The sequence below is a fragment of the Columba livia genome, chromosome 2 (assembly GCF_036013475.1).
Source record: "Columba livia isolate bColLiv1 breed racing homer chromosome 2, bColLiv1.pat.W.v2, whole genome shotgun sequence".
Taxonomy (NCBI): domain Eukaryota; kingdom Metazoa; phylum Chordata; class Aves; order Columbiformes; family Columbidae; genus Columba; species Columba livia.
Window position 1 is genome coordinate 139698648 of NC_088603.1, and position 26599 is coordinate 139725246.

Below are 26599 nucleotides of genomic sequence, written 5' to 3' on the forward strand. Positions count from 1 at the left end.
CAGTTTGCCTAAGCAAAAGGGCACAAAAATACTGAAATAAAAATGAAATGTGTTCGCACTAGGCTGGCAAAGTATTTATGGTGCTGAGGAATTCCAGTTCTATTGCAAATCACTATTGTGTTCTTGAGGGACTACTGGCCTTCAGGGGAGGGCATGAAGTACAAACCTTGCTTGTCAGTTTTAGGCTGTCATGTCTTTAATGATGTCAAATTGAGACACTCTGTTTCCTAAGTTTACAGCAAACAAATGTTCTTTTTTTACTGCTACAAATAACATCTTGTGTCCAACGTTTTGTACACTAGACTTTTCCAAACAACATGAAGAAATGAACTGAATCATAGTTTGTAGCGCTTAACAAAGCGTTCAAGTGTGCAGCCTGTTAGGGCTATTTGATATCCAGGTGCAGAATATTACTTGTAGGAGCCAAGCAAGACTAATGGTCTGCAGCTTATGCTGCCTCCAAGTGAACAAGTCATGGTGAGTTCAGTTCTTAGTTTGGGTTCACTCAGCCTTGCTAGAAGCTCATAAAGAGATGGTAGTATGGTCAAAAATGTTTCAGGTGACAGCACTGCTTGAAAAAAAACCCTGTTATTTCATATGAAACCACATGCAGAGCTTCTGATTTGCAAGGAAAGAAGGGCAAAGGCTGTGTAAACTTTGTGAACTTTCTTAGTTTCTCTTTATGCATGTATATACCTATCCATTTGTTTCATAGTCACTTTTCCACTAAAGTTTATATTTTTCCTAGTTTATCTGATTATTACACTTTTTGTACATGGTCATTGTTGTCGACAAAGTAAAGATAGACTTTTCCCTCAAGTAGGTAGTTCCAGAAAGTAACAGCATATAAAATGTTGGTTAGTTGTAGAGACTTAGCTATTGCTAACAAAAGCTACAGAACTGCAAGAAGAGAGCTTTCTCAGCTTTATTGTGAGAGCATTTTCTGACTCAGTTGCGCTTCTTGTAGAAAGCTGTTGAAACGTAGATAAATGTATGTTTGCTTTATATGATCAAGTTTACAGACCAAACCACGCTTTTTCTTCCTCCCCACCATAATAATAATAATTTAAAAGATTGTATTATTTTCCAGTATTTCATGTTATCTTTCTTCTTAATTCAATTAAAAGCTAAGATGACTTTCAGTCAGTGATGATGGATGAGTTACGTGGTATTTTGTACCAAGATGAATACTCCACATAGGGAGAAAAAAATGGTAATCTGTTTCTGAGAAATCTTTCTTGTCTTTGTTTTTTTCAGCTTGAAGTGCAATCTTGTTGTGTGTTCCTTCCAAATGACAGCCTGCCTTCCCCAAGTACTATTGTGTCGGGTGACATTCCTGGGACCGTGCGGAGCTGGTACCATGGGCAGGCCGGAATGCCCGGCACACTTGTCGTCTGCTTGCCCCAGATAAAGATTATGAGTGCTGGGCACAAACACATGGAACCGTTGCAGGAAATCCCGTTTGTTGTGCTGAGACCCATCTTGGAAGAAGGTAGTATGATAAATTCAAAAAAGGCTTACTCTTTAATTTCCATTTTTAACTGTTATGAAAATTATCTTCATTTTATTTTGAAAACTTCTGATTTTGTACTGCTTTTTTAGCAGTATGTTATCTATTATCGATGGCTAGAAATACGAATGGTTTGGCCCACGGAGATCAAAGTGAAAATCATTATCAAAGAGCTAGTTCTGCAATGTGTTTTGTATGTTTGGTGAAGCCAAAGGAATTCAGAAGTGCCATTTTTACCTTCATTGGTTTTGTCATTTGAGTTACTGTGTAGCCACAAACAATTGGTTTCACACAACAGGAGGGGGCAGTGAGTTGCAAATTCTAAGATGGAATGGACACAGGTTTGGAAAAACTTCTCATACCAGCCAAAAAAGTCTTGGACCTGACATTCAGACTGGACATTAGGAAAAAGTTCTTCATGGAGAGAGTGGTCGGTCACTGGAATTGGCTCCTGAGGAATCAATGTAAGATGAGAAAATAAATTCATTAATATAGCAGACTATCAGAAGGAAAGAATGAGACTTTATTGGTCCTCATGACAGGCAACAATTGTGCTCTCTTTTGAGTCTATAAGGATTGTAGCAACGTCTTTGTAGAGATTTGGAGAAAAAAAAATTGAGGTTTATATGAGTGTTTATGGCGGGATGCTTAAATGCGTAGCCGAAGGCGAAGGAAGAAAAAGAGCATGGTAGTTCTTATTTTAAAAGCTTATATTTGATAGATGTTTGAGTTGTAGACCAATCTGAGGAAAGAATTAGCATTCTGTAGCTGATTGAGAAATGAAAGGAGGGGATAAGGTGTCAAGGACCTAGCAAGTGAAAACTGCTTATGTTCAATACTATTTTTTTAAAAATAGAGCCCTTGAAACTTATCAAAGTAAATGGTAGATGGTTTTGCAGCAGTATGCTGAAGGAATACTGATGTAAAAATCTTGTTCTACAGATATTCATATGAAAAAATGTGTATTGGAAATAGGTGAGCCAAGTGTCCCTAACTGTCTTCTGTCTTGGGGTTTGGGTTTATTATAATGGCATCCATGAGATCTAACTTCATAATCAAGTTTAAAATCTCATGGTAATGCCAGTTTTTGTGGTCTAATTCCCACCAGCAGCTCAGCCCACACAGTCACTCACTCATTCCTCCGTAGCTGGATGAGGAGAGAATTGGAAGGGTGAAAGTGAGAAAACCCATGGGTTGAGGTAAAGACAATTTAATTCCTTAAGCAGAATCTGTATATGCAAGCAAAGCAAAATAAGGAAGTAATTCACTACTTCCAGTCAGCAGGTACGTGTTCGGCTGTTTTCAGGAAAGCCGGGCTCCATCACATGTCACGGGTACTTGGGAAGACAAATGGCATAACTCCAAATGTCCCCCCCTTCCTTCTTCTTCCCCCAGTTTTATGTGCTGGGCATGATGTTGTATGGTGTGGAATATCCCTGTGGTCAGTTGGGGTCAGCTGTCCCAGCTGTGCCCCCTCCCAGCCTTTTGTGTACCCACAGCCTGCTCCCTGGTGGGGGGGTGAGGAGCAGAGAACACCATAATGCTGTGCAAGCCCTGCTCAGCAGTAACTAAACCATCCCCATGTTGTCAACACCATTTTCATCACAAATCCAGAACATAGCGCCATACCAGCTACTGTGATGAAAATGAAGTCTGTCCTATCCAAAACCAGTATGTTCATGTAGGGTTTGTTCATTATTGTATTATTGGGCTATATTATTTGGAAAGAACCGTTGCTGGTTTGTGCACTCATTCTGAAGTGGAGTGGGAGATGCAGAAATTGTTCCATTGCTTTTGCGACAGCATTTTCTGGGAAAATTATTCTGTTTTCTGTATGCCTGTTGCTGAACCATAAATAATTATGATGGGTATGCTATGAAAAATTAATTCTAAAGCACATTCAAGAGCTACTCCCGCTCCTGCCATCTGAAATTTATTTGTATTTATAACAGTGTTTTCCCTCTCCCTTTGTTCTGCCACTTATATTGGACCCTTCTCCTCCTTCCTGTAGTTTAGCTTAACTCACAGCAACAAAAACAAAGTTGTAGTTTTTAATACTGAAAGTCGTATTAGAGATGCTGACAAATGAAAAGGGGGGGGGGGGGGGGGAAAGATAAAGGTTTATGTGTGTTTATCTCAATAACTTTAAGTGGGAATGATCTAATTTGCTAATCATAGTGACAGATAAAAGATAAATAAATTTAACCAAGGTCTTTTGTTTGTTTTAAACCAATGATGTAATTTAAACCATTTATGAAAATAAGGAGTCATTTGAATTTTGTCAAACCCAGATTTCAAGGAAAGATCCTAGTGAGAGAAAAGAATCCCTCTGGTTGGGATAAAGCCTATGTTAAGGAATTTATTTGTGTGTGGCTTTGTGCTCTGGGAATTATGCCAAACAGAAGTTCTCACAATCTTGATATTTTTGATTCTCTGATGGAGTTGTTGCCTTCTCCCAGGCCAAAACTCCCCCTTAAACAGACTACTAAAAAGTTTTCTCAAAGCCTTTAAGTCACCTTCTTTGTTTCTTCCCATGCAGAGGTAAATAATTTTGACGGGCTTTTATTGGGAGGGTCTCTTAATTTGTGCTTTGTATTTGAACACGACTTCAGCGACATAGTGTCATGTTACCTTTCTCTGAAATTGTATTCAACCTTACTTTTCCTCAAAACTATGTTTTGAATAAATAATTCTTTTATAAAGAAGATATAAGTAAAAGGCTTGTTTACAAGGATGCAATGTTACTTTTAAGAAAGCGGTGTGCTCATTTGTGTGTTTTTCTTATTCCATGAAAAACTAAAGAGGAACATAATGATAATAACTAAAAGGGAACATAATGATATTGTCATTTGGGGATATTGCAGCCTGCTCACAGAGACTTGTTGACCTCAAGATGTCAACATACTGTAAAAATAGCTTATACAATATCCCACAATCAGGTCTTTCCATTTTTTTCAGAGTTCTGATATATTTATTTTCTGAGGTAATTGTAGTTTTTAGAAATGCTGAGAAGAACATATTAAGTATAACAATTGAGAAATATAACTTAGTTCAGTCATGCTAAGTAACTTAGGAACAGAAATAGTTTTATCTATGTAAAGAAGGAGATATTCTGTTGAACTTGTTGCGTAACAAATACAACTAAATAAGTTCATAAAAAGGTATTAAATTACATTAAGTATTATCTTGATAGTTAAAATCAATCAGATGATAGAACTGTGAGGTAGTATTCACTGAGGAAATTAAAATAGGATCACAGAATCATAGCATAGCCCAGGTTGGAATGGACTTTGAATGATCATCAGGTCCAAACATCCATGGCAAATGGAGCCTAGATGAGACTATCCAGCACCTTGTCCAGTCGTGTCTTGAAAACCTCCACTTCCCCGGGGAGTTTTTTTCAGTGAATGATTGTTCTTACCATAAAAAAATTCTTTCTTGTATCAAGATGAAACCTCTCCTGGTACAACTTGTACCCACTGCCCCTTGACTTCTCAGTTTTATCTACTTGTAAACAGGAGGGGACCTGTGTCCTATTTGTAGTTGCCCTTTAAGCAAAATAGTTGCAAAGAAGAAATAAAATAGTTAGGAACTCAGTTGGAGCAGAACCAAATTTTTTAGAGACCTGCTTAGGGTGACTTATGACTCTTTGCATGCTTTTATATGTCCAACTTCAAGTACTTGACAATTCATCTATCTGTTACAATATGGAAATAAATTGAAGACATGGAGGGAACTAAAATTTTGCTTTATATAAGTTTTGGAGTAATAATGAGAATATTTTGGGCATCTATGAAATCTTCCTATTTTTAGCAGTTTATATTTTTATTATTTTAATTTAGAATATTTTCCTGGCTTCCACTAATTTTTAAAACAGTGTCTTGGTTTAAACCCCGGCCGGCATCTAAGCACCACGCAGCCTCTCCTTACTCCCCTCTGGTGAGATGGGGGAGAGAATCGAAGAGTAAAAGTGAGAAAACTTGGGAGTTGAGATAAAGGCAGTTTAAGTAAAGCAGAAGTTGCACACACAAGCAAAGCAAAACAAAGGATTCATTCACCACTTCCCACGGGCAGGAAGGTGTTCAGCCATCCCCAGGAAAACCGGGCTCCATCACATGCAGCGGTTACTTGGGAAGACAAACGCCATCACTCCAAATATCCTCCCTCTTCTGCTTTCTTTCCCAGCTTTATATACTGAGCATAACATCATATGGTGTGGAATACCCTTTAGTCAGTTGGGGTCAGCTGTCCCAGCTGTGCCCCCTCCCAACTCCTTGTGCCCACCCTGCGCCAGCCTGCTCGCTGGTGGGGTGGGGAGCAGAAAAGGCCTTGACTCTGTGCAAGCCCTGCTCAGCAGCAACTAAAACATCCCTGTGTTATCAACACTGTTTCCAGCACCGATCCAAAACATGGCCCCATACCAGCTACTGTGAAGAAAATTATCCCAGCCAAAACCAGAACAACTAGTTACTGTATTTTTTAGTCTATTCTCCCTGCTTCAATACTTTTTTTTTTTCTTTCCCCTCTCCCTAATAATGCTATGGTGGCACCTGTAAGATGTTCCTCTTTAGGTTCATGCCAGTAACTTTTTAGGAATCCATCTTTGTAAAAATATTTGGTAATATATAGATACTTATGTAAGACACAATAAAATAAATTTTAGAAACTAGTATTCAAAATTGTTGTTGATATTGCTAGATATCATATTCACATTCTCATATGGACAGCAGTATACTGACAGTAATGTAAAACAGTGTATTCCAAAGATTTAAATCTGAGAGATGGCTTTAGCTTGTGAACTGTGACTAATTATACAGCCTCACAGATTTCTGCATAGTATGTTTAAACTCAGGAAGTTGTCAGGTATCTTGTAGGGAAATAGAAAATGAGGGTTTCTAATCCTAGTGTGTGAATTAATTGCAATAATATAATCGTAAAAAGGTTTGGTTTGGAAGAGACCTTAAATATCACGTCGTTCTAACCTCCGTGCCATGGGAAAGGACACCTTCTGTTAGACCAGGTTGCTCAAATGAAATGCATTGGTCAAAAACTACTACAGCGTAATAGAAGCATATAGGTTTCAACCTTCAAAAAAGGCAATTACATGGTTTAAAGTACAGCAGCAGTATGTTGGCATTCTTAGAAGTTATGATCTTGCATTAGATTTTTAAAAATGTTCAACTGCAATATAACAACTGAATAAAAATTCTGTCAATTTTAAGATTAATATTTGACTTTCAAATTGTGTGCTATTTGAGTTTACATTCAATGTCACCTTCTGCAAAACATGGTAATTATTGAATTTAACTTATGTATTATGGTTGATAACTGTATAAAATTATTTCTCACATTTTAGTGACATTCTTCAATAGCTGAATAGAAGTGAAGTCTGCACAACCAACTTGTTAGTGTTGTGTTCAGCTCTTAGAGCTCTTTAGTAGCTGGGTTTAAGTTACAAAAGCCTGTTCATTTGTGGTTATGTTTACAGTCTGTGGAACTAGATCTTACCTGCTGAAGGTGAGCTCTGGACTTGGGCAGAGCCCTCAGAGCTTTTTACTGGGTACACCTCGGATACGCAGCCACACAAATGTGTCCCTGTTGCATGACAGGGAGTGCAACAGTGACCTAACATGTAATGATTGCAAGATCTTGTTCTTTTAAGCACTGCATGTCACATGAGAATGTGAGCGCATTAGAAATCCATGTGAAGACCTTGCAATATGGATACAGAAAGGGAAATGATTTCAAAGGATACCTCTGGCAAGCCTGGGAATAGATCCCCAGTCATATGCATGATAAAGTTTTTGTGATCTCTCTCCTGCCATTACTAATTTCAAACAAATAAAATTTTTCTTCTGTACAACTGTCAACATGGTATACACGACATTGCATACAAATGCCACTTCTGCAATCTGATTTTTAAAATAAAGGGAAGTCACATAAACGTGATAGCAAACATAGCAATTATTGGTAGTTAAGGGTATTTATCAATATTGTATGTCATGGAAATGGAAAGGCTTATAATGAGCATTAATTCTAGCTAAGAAAAAAGGTGCATCAAATAACTTCCAAAGCAAGTGCTTGCACATAGCTAAAATTTGTAATTATGTGTATTGGAAAAATAACTCAAGCACTGTAGGAAAGGAGTCTTGCTAAACTGTTGCAAATAGCAGATAAATGTTTTGGTATAAAAGAATCTCAACAATTAGGTGTCAAAACAATAGCATACACAGATGAGTAGGTTAGATGTAGACAAAATATCTGCCAAGTGTGGCACTGGTTTTTCCTTTCTTCCTACAAATAAATAATTTCGAAATAAATCCTATAAACAATGTTGGTTTTGATGTTTAGACACTTTGAATTAATTATTTAAATAGTTTCATAATACCAATCTGCAAATGAATGCAGGTAAAGCTTTTTAAAAATGACTAAATCAAACATAGGTACAGCAACAAAACAGGATTTATCCAGATGGGCAGTCCCAGATTAATGTTAGAATGGTCACATAGTGTGTATGGAGCTGTAGAAGAGGTAATGGATGACATTAGGGGCATTTTAGAGTTGTAAATTTGATATGTCTTTACTACAGTGTTTGTTCATCATACTGTGGTTTCTGTACATTGATAAAATTTCATCAATGTTTTCTTTTTAAGGTAGAGAATGCATGCAGCATAGTAGAGTTAACATCCAGTATTTTCTTTGGATATTCTTTCTGATCCATAAAAATACAAATGATGGTAATTTACTGTGGTGGTCACAGAGAAAAACAAAGTTCATGTGTAGTAATTAGAAACATGTCATTAGAGTTGACTTCACATTTCCATTTTTCCCATCTGTTACAATTAATATTTTTTGTTTCTTGGGTGATTGAACTTGGAGAAAATACAGATTACTAACTACTCTAAAACTTCTAGTCTGAAACCTTTCCAAAATGTTTTCTGGTTACTTTGACAGAGCTGAGTTCTTCAGTATGCAATAGCTTCAAAATAAATTACTGAAGTTTTCAGTTCTTTCTTAGGATGAGACACATGGACTCTACTGATACATACTCCCGACCATATAAATTTCTAATGTTTATTTTAAAAAACACAGTTAACACTTCATTTGTGCTATTTCTTAGTGATGTGATTTCTCAACAGGACAGAGGTGACCATAGGCCGCACCAGACAGCAAACACAGCCTCCGTGTATTGTTTAAGTATACTGGTTTGATTTCTTATTGCCCTGTGAGCCTCCAAGGGCCCATTCCATTGTATATTTCTGTTTGTGTTCCATCTTCTGTTCTGATTCTCAAGATTGGCTTCCATACTTCTGAGATATTAGGTTGATTTGGACTCTTCTTACAGATGACTCCAGGCCCAAATCTTGAAAAACAAAATTTCATATGAAATAATAATCTGAAGTTTTATATAGGAAGCAGAGCTTTTCTCTGTCTCTTCCTCCAAATGAATGGGCTCTGTACAAAGACGATGACTGTTTCAGCTCAGACTGCAGTTTGTGGATGCTCACCAGCCTGGTGTATTTGGATCTGAGGCTACATCCAGCCACTTTTATGTTTCTTTGAGTCGGGACAGGCAGTTTCTCTTGATGGGTTGAAAATTCACATACTGGGCACAGGTTCTCTGTGTATCTGGAATATTGTGTCTAGTTCTGGGCCCCTCAGTTCAAGAAGGACAGGGAACTGCTGGAGAGGGTCCAGCACAGGGCAACAAAGATGATTAAAGGAGTGGAGCATCTCCCTTATGAGGAAAGGCTGAGGGAGCTGGGTCTCTTTAGTTTGGAGGAGACTGATGGGTGACCTCGTTAATGTTTGTAAATATATAAAGGGTGAGTGTCAGGAGGATGGAGCCAGGCTCTTCTTGGTGACAACCGAGATAGGACAAGGGGCAATGAGTACAATGGAACACAAGAGGTTCTATTTAAATTTGAGAAGAAACTTCTTCACGGTGGGGGTGATGGAGAACTGCAACTGGCTGCCCAGGGAGGTTGTAGAGTCTCCTTCTCTGGAGACATTCAAAACCCACCTGGATGCCTTCTTGTGTAGCCTCATCCAGGTGTTCCTGCTCTGGCGGGGGACTGGACTAGCTGATCTTTCAAGGTCCCTTCCAATCCCTAGCATTCTGGGATTCGAGTGGGGACAAAAAGACCCAACTTCCTCAGCAGAAAATCTGATAAATTGAATGTTGAAGACTTTCTTTAGAGGACAAAAGAACAAGCCTGAAATAAGTGTTATGCTCTTGTACTTCTAAAGGACAAAAAACCATCTGTTTTGCGTAGAATGAGAATTACCCATGGATCTTTCATTGTCTCATTTTCCTCACTTCTGTTGAGAGTTGTTTGGGTTTTGTTTCAGTGTTTCTTGCAGAGCCTAAATTCTTTCTCTGGGACCCAGTTATCAAATGTAGGATTGTACTGCGTTCACGTGGCAAGGTTTTAGTGGTGGGGAGGACTGCAGGGGTGGCTTCTGTGAGAAGATGCCAGAAGCTTACCCCAGTTCCAGCTGGCTCCAAGATGGACCAGCCGCTGGCCTAGCCTGAGCTCATCAGTGATGGTAGTAGCGCCTCTGAGAAAACATATTTAAGAAAGGGGAAAAACTGCTGTGCAACAGCAGCTGGGAGAGAGGGCTGAGAATATGGGAGAGAAACCACACTGCAGATGCCAAGGTCAGTGAAGGAGGAGGGGAAGAAGGTGTTCCAGGTGCCAGGGCAGAGGTTCCCCTGTGGCCTGTGGTGAAGACTCTGGTGAGACAGGCAGCCCACAAAGGCCCATGGCGGAGAAGATATCCAGCCTGTAGTTCATAGAGGACCCCACCACACCAGAGCAGGTGGATGAGTACTGCAGGAGGCTGTGACCCTGTGGGAAGCCCGTGCTGGAGAAAGCTTCTAAGCAAGACCTGTTCCCCTGTGGAGAAGAGCCCAGGTTGAAGCAGGTTTTGTGGCAGGATCTGTGACCCTGAGAGAAGACCCCCATCCTTTCCTGAAGGACTACACCCCATGGAAGGAACTCGTGCTCTAGCAGTTCTTGAAAAACTGCAGCCTGTGGGAAGGTCCTACATGGGAGAAATTCGTGGAGGACTGGTTTCAGGATATTCTACAGTTTGAGGAAAATCATATAAAGCAAAAAGACTGTTCTTCAAATATTATGTTGTATGTGTTTGCTCTTTGGGGTTAATTTTTTTTTTTCTTTTCCAAGTTCTTCAAATTGTATTGCTATTGCTTAGATCTCAATATGTAGAATAGAATTGATTGTTGAATTTAGATTTGTGAGAGTTTGGGATCAGTTTAATGGTTGTTGATTGCACTTGCTGACATTTTAAGGGTGTTTAGATAAAGTCTTTGCTGAGTTTTGAGAAAATAATAGCCTAGGTTTTATTATGGAATTATGTAACTGTTTTTCCTTCTTTTTAATCATTAGGTGATGCTTTCCCATGGACTATTAGTCTGCATCATTTCAGTATATATACTCTTCTTGGACAACAGATGACACTTAATTTAGTGGAACCAATGGGCTGTACTTCTACTTTAGCTGTTACTTCCCAGAAACTGCTTGCTTCGGGGCCAGAATCCAGGCACTCATTTGTCGTCTGCCTCCATGTCGACCTTGAGTCCCTTGAAATAAAATGCTCCAACCCCCAGGTTGGTACATTTAATTGATTTATGAAAGGAAATTAAAAATAACTCAATTTAAGTACAGTTGTTCTGTGTTTTGTTGACGAGGGTCTCTTCTATCTTTTTTTTTTTTTTTTTTTTTTAACTAGGCCATCAAGATCAAGGTGCTTAGATTAAGATTTGCTTTGAAGCTCTCTCAAGTTTTGTAATCTAAACTCTTCTCAAAATGTAATAGCTACAATATAAATGCATCTTTTGTCTTATGGAGTGAAATGAATTGCAGATGGACCATTAAGTGCTATAGTTCTGTTCTGCTATCACTGTGGATTCGTATATTGAAGTGGTTTAATGTAATTTTTTACCATCATTTCATAGAAGTAGCATTCCTTTGAACATATTTCTTAGGCAAACAATAGTACCCTATAGTAAAGGGGAAAAAATATATATGAATGTATGTAAACAAAAGTCACCACCTCATTTATCTTTATTAAAAGGCAAAGAAGTTGCTAGATTTCCAGAACGTGCGCCCTGTATTGTACTGACCTGTAGGTTGCTGTAATTCCAAATTGAGTAGATTTTCTATGCAAAATTTTGATTAATCTGTACTGCAGCTCGAGTAACGCTTTCCTGACAGTTGCAACATTTCCAGTGGTGATGTAGAGAACACTTTTGTCCTTGGGAATTGCAAATCTGTTGAGGTCTGAATAGGGTTCTGCATTCATATGCTGTCTGCTCCAAAGTTTTAGCCATATGTATGATTTTACAGAGGATGTCATGGACAAGATGGACTGTTTATTGCTTCATTTAATAAAAAGAAAGGCAAAGAACCCAAAACATTATGATTTTGATCTGACAGAGAGCACGTTTGTAAAGATTTATGGACCTATGGCCCAAGTCTGGGAATACTAAAGCTAAGGTGACTAGTGTAATTTTAATGTTATCCCTTGTGTGTACTCATTACAATATGTTTCTCACTCACATGCAGTTTTTCCCTTGCCTCATTCCATGCTCTATGAATGAAACAAGTGTTTTAAACTATGTATTCATTTTATCCTCTATGTGTGGCCTCCTACCCCATTCATTAACTTCCATCCAAGTTATTCCTGACCCATTTGTTATACGCTGTTGTTGTCTGTGCTGCATAGACTCGCACTCGCTAGGCAGAGGCTTGGTAGAGTGACATTGCGCACTAGAGGGTTTGAAATTGAGCAGCCTCAACAAAGTCTACTCAGACTTGTAAAGCTGTATGACAGGTGTGTTAGGAGATATAAAAGCTGCTATAAATGTATAAATAGGAAAGGGCATAATTATGATTTTGCTGACAGCTTTATATTTTATATTTAAAGGCTTCTGAAAGCTGTACTTTGAAACTTTGTAGTATTTCCATAATGTTTAATTAATTCATATGCAATAATTTCACAGCCTGTGGAAACCTGCCTTATTAATTTTCATAGAAAAAATCATAATGATATTGCAGATATCTGGAAAATTGACACATATTTTGAGATGTTCATGTAGCAAAATATTTTGCTATTATACATTTCATTGGTAAACTCTCAGTGAAATTGCAGCAAATTGTCTGATCAGCTCTGATTGTTTTAAAACTCCAAATGTGTTACTCGTAAAGATATGTAATACATTGATAGCATTAATTTATAAGCGGAATGGCATTGTTATAAGTGGAAGCCTTACCTAAATTTGAGTTGCAAATTAAAAAGAAAAATGGAGTAACTAAAGCACATTTTCAAGCTTTCCTAACAAAATGTGATCAAATAATTTATTTTGTAGCTCTAAGAAAATATGTGCACTAAGAATATTAAGTTGTAGGCTCCATGTCAGTCATATTACAAATATAGTGAAGTGTTAAAATGAATTTGTTTAGAGGAATATCAAACCAAATATTGTTGTCTTAAATGATGTCCTTGTACACAGTGAGGTTATTAACTCACTCAAGTGATGTAATGACCAAAAGGATGCAGAACAATTATCTGAGTTTAGTGAAGGTTCTTGAGCTGTACTTTCTCCCTTACATCTGCCCTGCTTGTCGTTTCTGCTTTACTTATGCCAAAGGGCTAAAAAACGTCATCAGTCTTCTTTAACCAGATGCTCAAGAACAGAAAATGGAAAGTACAGTTACATAAACAGCATTCGATAGTTATAAATTCACAGTAGAGTGAACTATGAAATTTGATTCTTTAGAATGACGGGCTGTATTTTGTCTGTAGATGACAGCCTTAAAGTAGGTGATACTTAGCGAACTTGTTAAATGGTAGCAAAGGTGAAATATTTTACTGTATGACTATTATGATTTCATGTGAAACCATGTTCTGATGGTTGTATCTCTTTATGGTCAATAGATACTTCCAGTGTGCCAAATTGCCAGGACGTTGCCTTTTGTTGTAGTTTTCAATGTGTTATTTTTGAAGTAGAAAATTCTGTAATGTATTGAACTTCACAGATTTTTCCAAGTAGTCAGTGGATCTTATTGAGTTATATGTGGTTTTGCTGGGAAGAGAGTGAAACCAGTGAGAGAGGGGAACTTTTCTTAACAAATACTGGCAGTTATTCCTATTTTTGTCGTACCATTTTTGTTTTCTTGAATAGAGTGTACTAAAAATAATTATTGTGTATTAACGGTTATGCTCAAAAATACATATAAAGAAGAGAGACCTTACACTTACTTTAGCTCTTCTAATATTATCAGAAATGGATTTTCAAAGGATTAGGACTGCTCACTTGAAGGAGTACAGCCAACAGGAGAAGTAGAAATCCTTCCATTTGAATGATTAACAACCAATGGAATGAAATTAAGTGTATTAAAAATAGTCAAAGACATAACTTCAGCTCTTTAGCTGAAGTTTTAAAGTTTTATTTACATATAGTCACATGCCTTCTTTATTTTAATGAAGTTTTTCTTTGGGGCTTTTTGGTATTTTCTACTTTTTAACCTATCTCCATAAACATCATCTCCCTGTAATCAAAGAGTGCCATTTTTCTTGATGAACTTGTTGATTTGCCTCTGGTTTCAGAGCAGGGCAGAGTATTTAGGGGGTACTACTTGGCTGTCTGTTGCTGGTGACATTGAGAGGTGGCCACTGCCGTCTGAAATACCCACTGTTTCAGAGTGGCTGGCAAGAATCTAGCCTGAGCAATTTTAAGGTATCTCCCTGATAACATAAGTAATTCTTGCCTTTCATGATTATGACTGTTGCAGCCCCAGTGGGACTGGAACTCTCCAGTGTTGGATTAGCTGATGGCAAACTCTTTAACTTGTCTTTGAGCACGTATGTAAATACAGAAGTTGCATCATTCCTTCTTTTGTGTTATTTAGTACTTTCATGAACAGCAGAATAATTAACTTTCTGGAAGCCCTACTTCATTAAGACAACTATAGCTGAAATTATCCTTTGGTTTCTTGACTAAAAAATATTTTGAGGGAGGGGAGACTGCAAGCGTGCATGATTTGGATATGTGCCCGAATCCTGTTACTTTTCTAGAGACTGTTGCCGGCAAAGTGTTGACACCAGTTAATGTTACTCAATCAATGAGATGGACATTATTAGTTGATCTTCCTGTGTTACATGGAAAAGACTTGAGAAAACTTAGCAATTTGTTATTAATAATTTAGAGGCTACAAGTGCTTATCAGAGTGCTACAGACACAAAATATTTTGAAGCATAGCTGAAAGAATTTTTTGCCACAGCCAGAGTTAATGTTTGTCTGTAGGGTGCTCTGTTGATGAAGACAAAAAAAAGTACTGAGTAGTTTATGTCCTTTAAGGAAAAATTCTGCCGAGAGTATATGGCCTGTTCAGTGTAAGTCTTGAAACTTCAAAAGAAAATCCAAGATGAATTAAGAAGGTTTTTCCTAAAATTCCAGCATTTCACCTCTTAAGAAAGGACTCTAGCATGTACTTTGAGACTTCATCGCACACTCTTATGCACAGAATCAAGTACTGTTTTATATCAAATGTAGATTGACAACAGTGTTTTTCTGCATCTGTTCTACCCACATAAGAAGCCCGCTTCATAGACTAGATCTGTCCTCAGGCTTAAAGTTCTTATAAATATGAGAATTGCCATTTTTTATAATGGCAAGTTGGGTATGGTATCCAGCTGTGGATCTGCTTATAGATTGTTTGCAGATTGTTTCTCTCTGAGCTTGTTTTATACAGTATATTGCAGTGTGTTGTCATACAAGTTCTGTGATTAATGCTTATTTACAAAATCTTGTGTAAATATCTTAGAACTGAGTCAAACAATGTGCAAGTTAAACAGTATGTTTCTGAATATTGGAGTTACATATGCCAGGAGACCATTGAGTTTGATAGTGGATATTCTTCCAAAAACATAGAACAGCTTCATCTCTTGTATAGGGTCATTATTTTTATATGATTTAAATGAGTAATTTTAGCGTTGTTCATATTTTGTAAGGTTTATGTTTGCCTTTTTCTATAGGCAGTGTCTATACATGTGAAATATACCATAAATTATCTTTTTTAAATTGGAAAAAATGATATTAGTAAAAGTTTTACAGGACCATGTTATTGGCTAAGTTTTTATGAGGTCCTTACCATATGTTTAAACAAAGCACAGATTATTTTTATCAATATCGCTATACTGTAACTGATGTTAATTATTTTAATTGCAACATAGCTTCTTATCAGAATATTATAAATGGTGATAAGTTCAGTTCTGCTACATTTTAAGTCTCAGTGGAGGACTTTGATTTTCCTTCACCTCATTAAGGAAAGCTTCATCATGAGGAAGTCATTTTTATTTCTTTTAGGTGCAGCTTCTGTATGAACTGGCTGAGATCACAAGTAAAGTTTGGAATAAAATTCAGAGGAAAGGAATTCTGTATCAGTCTTCTGTTTATACTGAAACCATGACAGGACCTGCTCCTCCAAGCTCTCCAGTTAAAAGTAGTGTTGGCACTGCTCCACCAGATACCAGCACGTACAGCCCATCTGCTGACATTGGGACCACTACAGAGGTAGGCTTTCTTCAAAAAAATGTCATGTGAATTCTGACTTACAAGGTGCGGTGCTTCTGGGTCAGGTAAGAATCAGGAGGATCAGAAAGAGCAGTAGTGTCCCTATGGAAAGTAGCTTTGTCCTGATAAACTGATGAGGAATACTTCATTACTCAGTTTGGTTGGAGCAAGGGGAAGGAGGGGGAAAACAAACAAAAATAAAAAGAAATTGGTGTATTGCTCCTATGTTTATAATTTGTCTGGATTGTTTCTCTTTGAAGTGAATGAACTGTTATCAGAAAATTCTGCTTAGTGTTTTTCAAGTCCAGAATTATTAGAATAGTAACTGGCATTTTGGAAGCACCTGTGGTACCTGTGCTGCCTTTGAGTCATTCCGAGTAGCTTCAGCAGTCAGCCTGTCGTGTTGAAGCCCGTCAGCGTGGTGCCTGTGTCAGTGCAGAGCTGCTGGCAGAGCACTGGCAGGCAGGAGCGGTTCCGGGCAGCGCAGGCTCCCAGCGCTGACATTGCAGCTCGCCCACCTGTGCGCTCACCCCAGGCCCATCCAGACACTGTTACCTTTCAGCTGTGAACTACTCCTGGAGCTCTGTTCCCTCCCCTCTCCCAGCTGTCCTATGTCTCAGGAATGCTTTTGTAACTCAGTCACATGAGAACTGGGTATGCAGCTTCAAAGATAAGAAAGGTTGGACACTTGGTTTTACGTATTTCTGCTTCCTTAATTTACAGCACTGCATAGCTGCTTGGCGTATTCTGGTACCTGATTCTTCACCTCTGTGTGTGCCTAAGGCTGTATTTTGGAGGCATGGGAAGGAATTCTTTTTCTCTGCCATATTGAGGAAAGAAGGCTAATTCTTTTATCAGCATGAATAGAGTGTTAAACTTCCCCTCTTGAGTATCATTAGCTGTGAGTCACCAGGCAGCTGATATAATAGGATGAGTGGTCACAGGAGGCTGTGCAACTGAACAGGCCTAGTGCTTGTGATTTCCTTAGTGCCTCTGGCTTACTAGTTGAAATAATGAGTTGTCTTTGTGCTCCAGGAGAGAGCCAAAAAGATGTAAGGTAAGTACCAATAGTATATCATACATACACAATGCTTCATTCTTAACATAAAGCTGTTAGAATATGGGGAGACTGTTCTGAGAGACTGGGCTTCATTCTCAGGATAAATACAGCAATTTTGGAAACACCTTGTAGAACAGTTCTGGAACACAGGCACATACACAGCAATTTGAATGCTGAATGCAATTACATATTCAACATTTGGCCAGGATTGCTTTAACCCTATGTGTGGTTTATATTAATTCATCACTCACACACAGAGGTAGCTGTCATTAAAAAGTGTTTGAGCCACAGTTTTAGTTTCACTAAACTGTTTCAGGATTATTTTAATAGCTTGGTTTTGGTGTATTTCTATGCACGTTTGATCTCAGTTGTGAAAAAAATTGCCATGGATACAGAACTGAAGGAAAACAATAATAGTGTGAAAACAATATGATTACAAAAATAGTATTTTTTTACCTGCTCACATCAATTCTCTTCTTCATTAAAATCAGAAACCACCAGCTTTAAAAATAACAATTTTCTTTTGACCCTCTGTATAATAGCAGTATTTGGAGTATATGCAGTACTTGGAGCATTACTTGAAACTGATTCAGTAATTGTTTTAATCTATATTTTACCAGGATTAATTTGGTAATATGGGTCCAAGTTCAGCGTCATATCCTACCCCTTTGCAAAGTGTTGCTCATCATTTATTTAATTTTCCTTCTATTATCAGCAAACGTTATGCACTAGCTAAATAAATTTTCTCCTGATCTAAGTGAAGTTTGGTGAATTAGCGAAGGATAATGTTAGAATTTGTGTTTAGTCTTTTTCAGTCTGAAGCTAAAACCATAATTTCGATCTTGTTAGAATAGAAAGTTCTGTTGGATTTTTTCGCAATAGGTGACTTAGAGTTGACACAGCACTTTACAACTGAGATTTGGAAACTTCTTTGAAAGTAATGTATCATTGTCCTTAGGCAAGAAAAATAAATTTAAAAATTGATCATGCTCTGAGGATATTATTAAAGATACGGAAGAGGAAAGAAAGGTTCAAACATTTGCATGAAGTTGATATGACTGAAAGACTGAGGAACAGAGCTCCTGTCCATCCTCTCCGTTCAGAGCTCTCAGCACAAGGGGTTCTGTCTGTGGCTGGAGGAGGAGGGCAGGTCAGCAGAGCCAGCACAGACAGAAAAGCACACTGAGGGACACATCATTTGTTTAACGGAGACAGTGAGGGGGGAGAATGGGTACATGGCTAGATGTTTGAGACTGCAGGAAGTTCTTTGTCAGACATTGAAAATGAGAATTAGAACGCTCATTTTTGTGCTGTCAGGAAAGGATTCACAGGGTTGTTCAAGCAGGAGGGTAACAGTTTTGCCTCAGCAGATGAGGAAAATCTTACTCCATTTCTGATTAACTAGTTGAGAATATTAGGTGTATTGAGGTGATTAAAATAAAAACAGTATGTAGTGTGCACAAAGGTTTTAGTTAACAGTAAAACAGAAAAAAAAAAAAAACCACATGTTTTTAATTACTGTGGTTGAAAAAAAGATTTAGAATCTTTGTCCTGGGAAGTCACGCCATAGCTTAGATTCCTATAAGACCAGTAGCTACTAAAATGCTACATTCGAGTTTGTGAGTATTATCATTTTTATGAATTTGTGAGTCAATGTTTATACTTGAAGACCACCTTTGATATCGGTCTTGTGATTTCCTGAAAAAAGTTAATGGTACTGTAAGGTGAAAAAGAACGGATAGCCAGTGGAGGATTCATCTAAATGTTTTCGTTGTTGTGGGATGTAACATCAAAGGTTGTCTTGACTCACTGCTTTCCTGTGTTTAAAGTCTGAGGTTTAAAACAAAACAAACCTCAAAAGAAATGATTATCCCTTCACTCTTAGGACTAATTTTATGTCAAGCTACCAGTTCGAGTGAGGTGAATCATCTAGTAGGATGACCAAGTTAATGCATTCTAGGTGATGTAAACAAAGTAACAATTTGCAAACAAATTTTTATTAAACCACAGGGAAAATGATCTTAAGCACTCTACCATCATTTAAAATCAGTGTAGTCATCACTTTACCCGATTATTTTTTTTCTCTCTTTAATCTTTTGGTGGCCATCAGTAAAAATAGTGTTTTGAAGCTATACAATGAACTTTTGCAGATTGCCATGTGTAAAGCAATTAAAAACATTGTTCCTGAGACTCTGCACAGTCCTGATACCTGTGAGTTGTGTAGTACTGTTGGGTGTGGGAGAGGAAAGAGGTAGGAGAATCACACTTGGCCAAACAGTGAGAAATAGTAAAAGGAACTATATTCTCACATTTCTCATAGACTATTTTAGACAATGTAAATTAAATAATTTGGAACATAATGGTTGGCAGTATCTCCATAACACATTCTCTTCTGCGGCTGGTGGCTGTCTCTGAACTTATTCAACATGTTTCCTAGTATCAAAGCACAAGCTAGGTTTTCTTTATAATGACATGTTTGTTGTCCTGTTCTTTGAGGTGAGGATTGTTGAGAATTTAAAAACGTATGTATTGAAAAATTAGCTAAGGAATGTTCTCCCTCATTCTTTCTCACCAGTGGAATGTGTTTGTCCTTTGGAAGTAGTTAATCACTTACTTTCCTTGTTTCCTTTTGCTAACTTTGTTAACTTGATTACTATCACTACACCTAGCTGTAGGTAGTGTTGTCACTAAATTGTGCATCTGCTTTATTTGAAGAAGGTAAGATGTGCAGATGAGAGAATCTGGTCACTTCTACTGTTTCCAGCTGCTGTGTTAAACTACTTCAGTCTGCTGAGTGTCTCAGTTATAGTCCATTTAATATAGACTTTATTTGAAGAGAAATAACCTCCCTAGTGTGTTCAATAATGCACAGAACCCTGTTGTAGATGCAGGGGTGTGTCTGAGTGGCATCTGCACAGAGCTATACAGCTATTCCTCTGCCCCAAAAGCAGGCAAAGTAAGTTGGCAGGCCTTGTAGACAAGAAATGTAGATAGATTATTATTATTTTTTTATTTTTATTTTAAAATTGTTTTGTCTTCTGTGCATTAGCTAGTTCTATCTGTCAAAATGCATGATGAGCTGCATACACTTATGCCATACTATTTTCAATGAGCCCAGGTTTTTCTGCTGGGTGAAGACACAGTCCTCCACAGCCTGTCCAAGTATGGATTGTTGTGTGTAACATCTATCGTAGACATAAGGCTTTTTATCTGGAGAGCCTGTTTTTCACAAGAACCTGACTAATGAAATTCAAACAAGTATTCTAAAACCCAATTGCATTTTCTTGCACCAAAGTGCAGTTGAGGACAGAATATTTTTCCAGCTACCTTACAAAGATGTAAGTTTCATTTCAAAAAGTGTAGAAGCAGGGTGGAGGATGTCAGGGTAGTGCTTGTCAGCTTCATATGTTATAGTATTCCTCACACCCTCTTCAGAGACTGGTATAGAAAATCTGAGCCATAGGGAGGAACTGGTGGTGTTTGGAGACAGCAAGACAACAGTTACCTTTAATACCTCGCAGAAATGGTGATTATAGGAACTGGGATGTCAGGAAAGTTGACCAACTGAGAATAAGTGATACTGCAGGGCAGCAGAGGATGACTGAGAAAGGCATGCTTTCTGTGGGCCACAGAGGGGAGAAGGAAGGGGGAGGCTGAAAAGAGTGGAGCAGCGTTCCACCATTTTCCTGGGTCTGATTTATCCCTGTCTGTGGTTTTGCTGCTGGTTGGAACTGGACCACTCCTTTCCCTTCCCACAGAGTCTGAATTCCATCAAGGGAGCAATAAAAGCAGATGAGGCAGTTGCAGTGCAGGCACTCACTGGCCAGGAGACCTAACACCAACAAAACCTTATTTAATTGCTGTCTCAATACTGGCAGGTCTGAAAACAATTGAAAATACTCAGAGAAATGGAAAAATACTTATATTTTAATCTCTTTAAATACTGCATCCTTAACATCTTTACATTCTCTAAAATACTAGTGTTGATTACTTACAGATGCGTATTTTTGGTCTTCAGAAAATTGAAGGTACTTAATATTGGCCTAATGCTACTTGCATGGAAGTCAGTGGGAGCAAAGCTAGGTCCATGTTGTTTGTTTTGGAAAATACCATGCTGTATTTGTAAATTATAACTTGTTTTCAGACTATTGTAACAGTAATTTTTTTAATGAAAGAAATGGAGAAGGTAAGATATAAAAAAATTGAGTGCATCAGCCACAATTTCACCTTGCAGCTATATATTTTGTAGTGATTATTGCTGATAAGCATCAGTGAAATATATAGAGTATTTATATAGTATATAAACAATGTTTTCCTACAGGTTTGACCTAGGGAGATTTTCCAGAAGTTTCCATTTTATCGGAGTCTGTATTCTGTTTATATGTTCCTATATTTTTAAATCTTGAAATCTTTGCTGCAATAGACATGGGGTTTTTTAGGTTTAGCGATTTTACAGTTGATGTATTATTTTGTTCTGTGGGAGACAAATTATTATTTTTAAAGCTTCTTTCAGCTGTAATGGACTTGCTATAAATGAATTGGAAGAAAGCAAACTCTCACTCCTGTTTATATTAAACAGCAAAAGAAGTAATTTGTTTATGTGATCTGTGGATGATTTATATTTTTAGCTGCATGTAATTCTTTTCATGCTGACAAGTTGATAGCAAGCACCACAGTCGTGTGTGGATAAAGCTACCTAGCTTACTGAATTTGTCTGGGTGGTGGTAAGACATGGAAACATGAGTGAGAGGCTTAAGTACTGGAGGGCTGGAAACAGTTAATCATTTTTACCATCCCTCCTTTGGAACCACACAAGCAAAGGTAGTACAGACTGCAACAGGCCACTTGTTACTGTTTACTTAAGTGCAAACAGTGGTAGAAGTGTTTAGTCCTTGGGGAAACTCGGTGATTGAGCAAGAACGCAGAAGTTATTTTGATAAGGCATAGCAGTAGTGTGGCCAAACTGTGATCATCCCTGAGCTTTAGGCAGGCCAAGGATGAAGGCCTCATATGTTTGGATCTTCCTGATGAACAAAGATAAATTCTGCTAAGAAAATAAACTCAGTATATTGGTCAATTTGCAACAATCGGTGAAAGAATTAAATTGTATATTTTAGGACTTGGCATGAGAAGTTGTGGGAAAATAGTTCAGGGTTTCTGACTCTGGCTTGATTTTTCTGTAGATCTGGAAACAGAGCAGAAAATTAATGCATAAACATGTTTAACAATACCACTCTGGGTGCTGAAAATCCAAAATGAAAATTGAAACTGCATGAGAAACAAGAGCACAGTCTCTTTTCTCACTTAAGTTTCTTAGTTTTTCACCACAAAAAATTTCTAAGAATTTGAGCTTATTAAAAGAAAACCAAACCATCAGCTACTGCAGACCATCAGTTTTTCAGCCCCTTCCACTGTCCAGTGGTTCTGGTTACAGTGCCATTAGCTGAAGGCTAAGACGAAATGCAATCTCTTCATTTTTGCCCTCCCAAAGGACAGCCTGATAGCAGCATCTGCCTGCAGAGGAGCATCTGCAGCGCTGCTGCCACTGAGGAGGAGAATGGGCCAATTCAACTCTTTATGTGTGTTTGAACAGCAGAAGGAATTTGATGGTATGTTCACACTGAACTGTTGAAGTAGGGGGTGGGGGAGCCGGTAACCCCTGATGGGGCCATGGTGCTGAGCAGCTGGGGATGCCTGTTGATAAGCTCTGCAGCTGGCAGAGCTGCGGACAGAAGAGGTTATCAATGAAAGCCCCAGCTTAATGCGGTTGGAGCTGTACTGTTGAGCTACACAAGTGTACATACACAGCAGTGACCTGGCATGCTGGGTGGGAATGCAGTAACCTGAGTACAGAATGGCAGCACAAAGCTACCAGTGAGTTGAGGCCCTGGTTAGGACGCGCAGGCCCTGCGGTAGATAAGTTCCAAAACCCCCGACAAGTGCAGGTCCAGGTGTGTGATCCCCAACTTACTCTACCTCTGGCTGTGTCCAGAGGTTCACTGTTCCTTTATTAATGAAAACCTTCTTTTACACTGACATCACATCCTCCATTTGACTCCTTTCTCACGTTCACTTCCAGAAACACATGCATGTGTAGGCCTTACTTGTGCATTGACTAAATGAAGTTTTGTCCTACAGCAGTGCAATTGTGTGTTACAGAATTTGAGTAGGATTTAGTAAAGCCACCTCACATGCTACAGAAATTAAAGTGTGAGAAACATCTGCAAATGCGATAAGAATAAGCACAAACATTGGAACGATGGCAGCAAAAGCTTAGCTTCAGCAATAGCAATGGAAATTGCGAGCACCTTGGCCTCTTTTTCCTCACCTGTGTATTTTTTGCTTATAATATATCAGATATATAGCCTATTTTATTATGTATTTTAGAAGAGGAGGAAGCAGTTTCTAATGGTGCATCTGGATCTGTACCTGTAACTGTTTTTTTGTAAACTTCATAGATCTGATAGGCTTGCAAGTTGGCAGGGGCCACATTCCCTAAAAGCTAGGGTTTCCTGCTTTTAAATTTGATTGCACATTCCTGGCTTAATTTGCTTTTTATATATGTCTAGGATTTTGGTAGACAAATGTAGTTCTTCAAGAATCTCATAAATACTGTTGTAAGTAACCTTGTGCCAAAATTATCAACTGGCTGACTCTCAGAGAGGCATAGTACTTCATTTGGTGTCTTGAGAAGACTAAGCTTGAAGAACAGTGTGGGAAAATGATAGCCTCAGTTTTCTACAGAACAAAATTATCTATATACTCAAACCACTAAATAAAAACAGCTCTCAGTGGAAAAAAAAAAAAATAGTTAACAAAATGCATGAAACATCTGAAAACATTAAATTATGAAAAATAACAATAATAAAAAACCAAATTATAAAATTCAAAACTTGCTGTGGTGGCAGTATGTATTTGCTGTTAACTGTACCCCTTGAAGTTTAATTTACTATTGTTTTTTTCTTTTTTAACTATCAGAAATGTAGAGACCTGCCAAAATTTTCAAACAAAGTTGATTTTCATACAAGTAGCATTTTGGAACGTGTTCAGTGGGAGAGTGAGGGTGTGTATGGAGAGTCTCTCTTTCCTACCCCCTCCACTACAGTTTGTATGTTAAAATTTGGCAAATAAAGCGTGCCTACTGTACAAAAAGAACTTAAAAATGCTCCAGCTCCAAAACCAAAACACAGACAAACAAACAAAAAACCATTTTTAATAGAATGAAAATAATAGAGAGCAGAAAATCTGTCCACAGAACATCAACATTGGCTTGAACTTTGACTTGAACTGTAAATAAATGTATTATCAGGTTTAAATAAGTATTGTTTCTCTCTTTCCTTAACCTTTGATTGCCTTCAATTTCTTAATAACTTGTGAAATCCATCTGAGGATATTGTCGTTGGCTGGTTCCTTCCTTCAGAGCTGCCCTGCTGAAGGGATCCCCCCGTTCCAAAGTACCATTGACTCCAGTGTCTCTAGAGCATGTGGGGTTTGATGAGAACAGTCATCCCAGACACTGTGAAACTCCCACATAGAAGCATCATCCTTTGCGGTATCATTCGAAAGCAAATTATGAATGTGTGGAAAGTTATTGGAAGACAGAGTGTCAAAGAACTGTTTGGATGAGTTATACAAAAGAAACATGAAGAAGAAGGGAATTTATTGGCAGAAATTAGAAGACTCAGAAGTGATGCTGTGCTGGTGGCATGAAATTGCAAGTCATGAAATAGAACGAGGCTTCTCTGATGTCAAAATTGGGATGTTGTAAATAAAGACACATTAAGAAGGGAGACAAGATTCTCAAGTATTTTGTTCTTTCCAGCTTTGCAAGGATACATTTTTGCTCCCACTTTTTATAGCTTTACAAGTGGAAGAGCAGATAGTTGGAGGGGAGACAGGCTTGTTTTTTAAGAGAGTAGACAGGGATGGTCACAGGACAACGAAATGGCTGGGTCGTTGTTGCCTCCTGGCTTATGCCGCTGTGCTATGGATGGAGCCTGCCGCTTCAGGAGAAGTCATAAGGACTAACATGGTTTAGTACTGGAGAAGTTGCTGCTCTGCCTACATCATTTCAGATGCTGTGGGACTTCAGGCCTGACACTCTCCAAGGCTGTTTGCCAGTTTTCATTCCTTCCCCATACTTTTCCTTTCCAAGGACAAATGCCGGCATCCTTGAGGAAAAAAAAACAACCAACAACAGAGTTTTGCGTACAGTTCTGAAAAGATACCTGTTTCTATGTTGCTGTCAATGCTGCCTTGTAGGATAATTAAGTGGCACTGGAGAGAGCAGAGTTCTTCATGAAGACAGTAGGAAACATCTTGCAAAGGTATAACTAGGAAACAGTACTCAGAAGTGTCTGGACAGACAGGTGTTAGGAAGGATTTTGCTGGCAATGCAAATAGGAAATATGAGTCAGAGTTTGGCAGAAAAGAGTTAAACTCTGCCCTGCATGGGTTATTCAGGAAGATCTGTCACCCCTTTATTTTTCATCTTGTTGGGTGCTGTATGTCCATTGTGCCACACTTGCTTTGGAGTTGGAGGCATCTTAGTGAAATGAGCTCTCCGAGGTTTCTCCAGTTAGATGTCCTACTGTGGTAAACATTCAAGATCAGATACACAGCAGGAAACAGGCCCTGCTAACTTTTAATAATCTAAATTTGTGGACAATGTAAGAGAGAAATGCAAGATGGAAGAGTAAACAAATTGTAATGGCAAGAAGGTCAAGTTAAGTCCATGGCTTGGAGAGGGATTTCAGGTGGTTTTGTGTAAGGAAGTTTGCTCAGTGAGAACAAAATGGAGAAGAAATGCTCAAAAGAGAAAGGAGAGAGGGGAAGCAGGAAGGGAGCGAAGGCAAAGTGTGTGGCTGAAGTTTAAACAAACAAACAAAAAACGTAGCCTTGAGTAGGTCCTTTCTCCTATTTCATTTATAAGCTATTTGTTACTGATGTAAACAGACTGACAACCTGGTGACAATTAAGAACCTTTCAGGGAAGAAAGGATTGTAAAAGAGATAAGGTGTTATAAAAATGGGTGGATAAAATGATACAGGGAACTTTCCCTCTGGGAGGTCTATTTGAAGGGAACCAGATGAATCTTTTTCTCCATTAACTCTGGTTTTCTGCTTGTTCTCCTCTATGCTGTGTACCAGTTCTTTCACCAGTGCACTCATCCATTCATCCCTTGTTTCCCTAACTTGTCTTCTGTGAGTACATTCAAAAACTTCTTTCCCAAATTTATTTCCTTAACTTCCATTATTACATCTCCCTGTTCCTTCCACCACGCATGCAAAAAAAATGTATACATACCCAGGCAAGTGTTATTTCTATCTTTCTGATTAATCTTCCTCATACCTTCTGGTCCTTGTCCAGCTACTTCAGACCATTCTGTACATGTCTGTGTCAGAGAGGCAGCAGTGTTCCTCTTGCC

The 26599-nt window shown here is 38.3% G+C and overlaps 1 protein-coding gene across 8 annotated transcripts in view; it reads left to right on the forward strand.

Moving 5' to 3' along the window:
* The window catches only part of VPS13B (vacuolar protein sorting 13 homolog B), a 449295-nt gene that overhangs the window by 225705 nt on the left and 196991 nt on the right, over positions 1-26599 (forward strand). For all 8 annotated transcript variants that reach the window (XM_065054087.1, XM_065054081.1, XM_065054083.1 and 5 more), the window contains 3 exons: positions 1258-1492; positions 10924-11144; positions 15906-16112. In XM_065054087.1, the coding sequence (XP_064910159.1) occupies positions 1258-1492; positions 10924-11144; positions 15906-16112 (663 nt within the window). The remainder of the gene's footprint in view (positions 1-1257; positions 1493-10923; positions 11145-15905; positions 16113-26599) is intronic.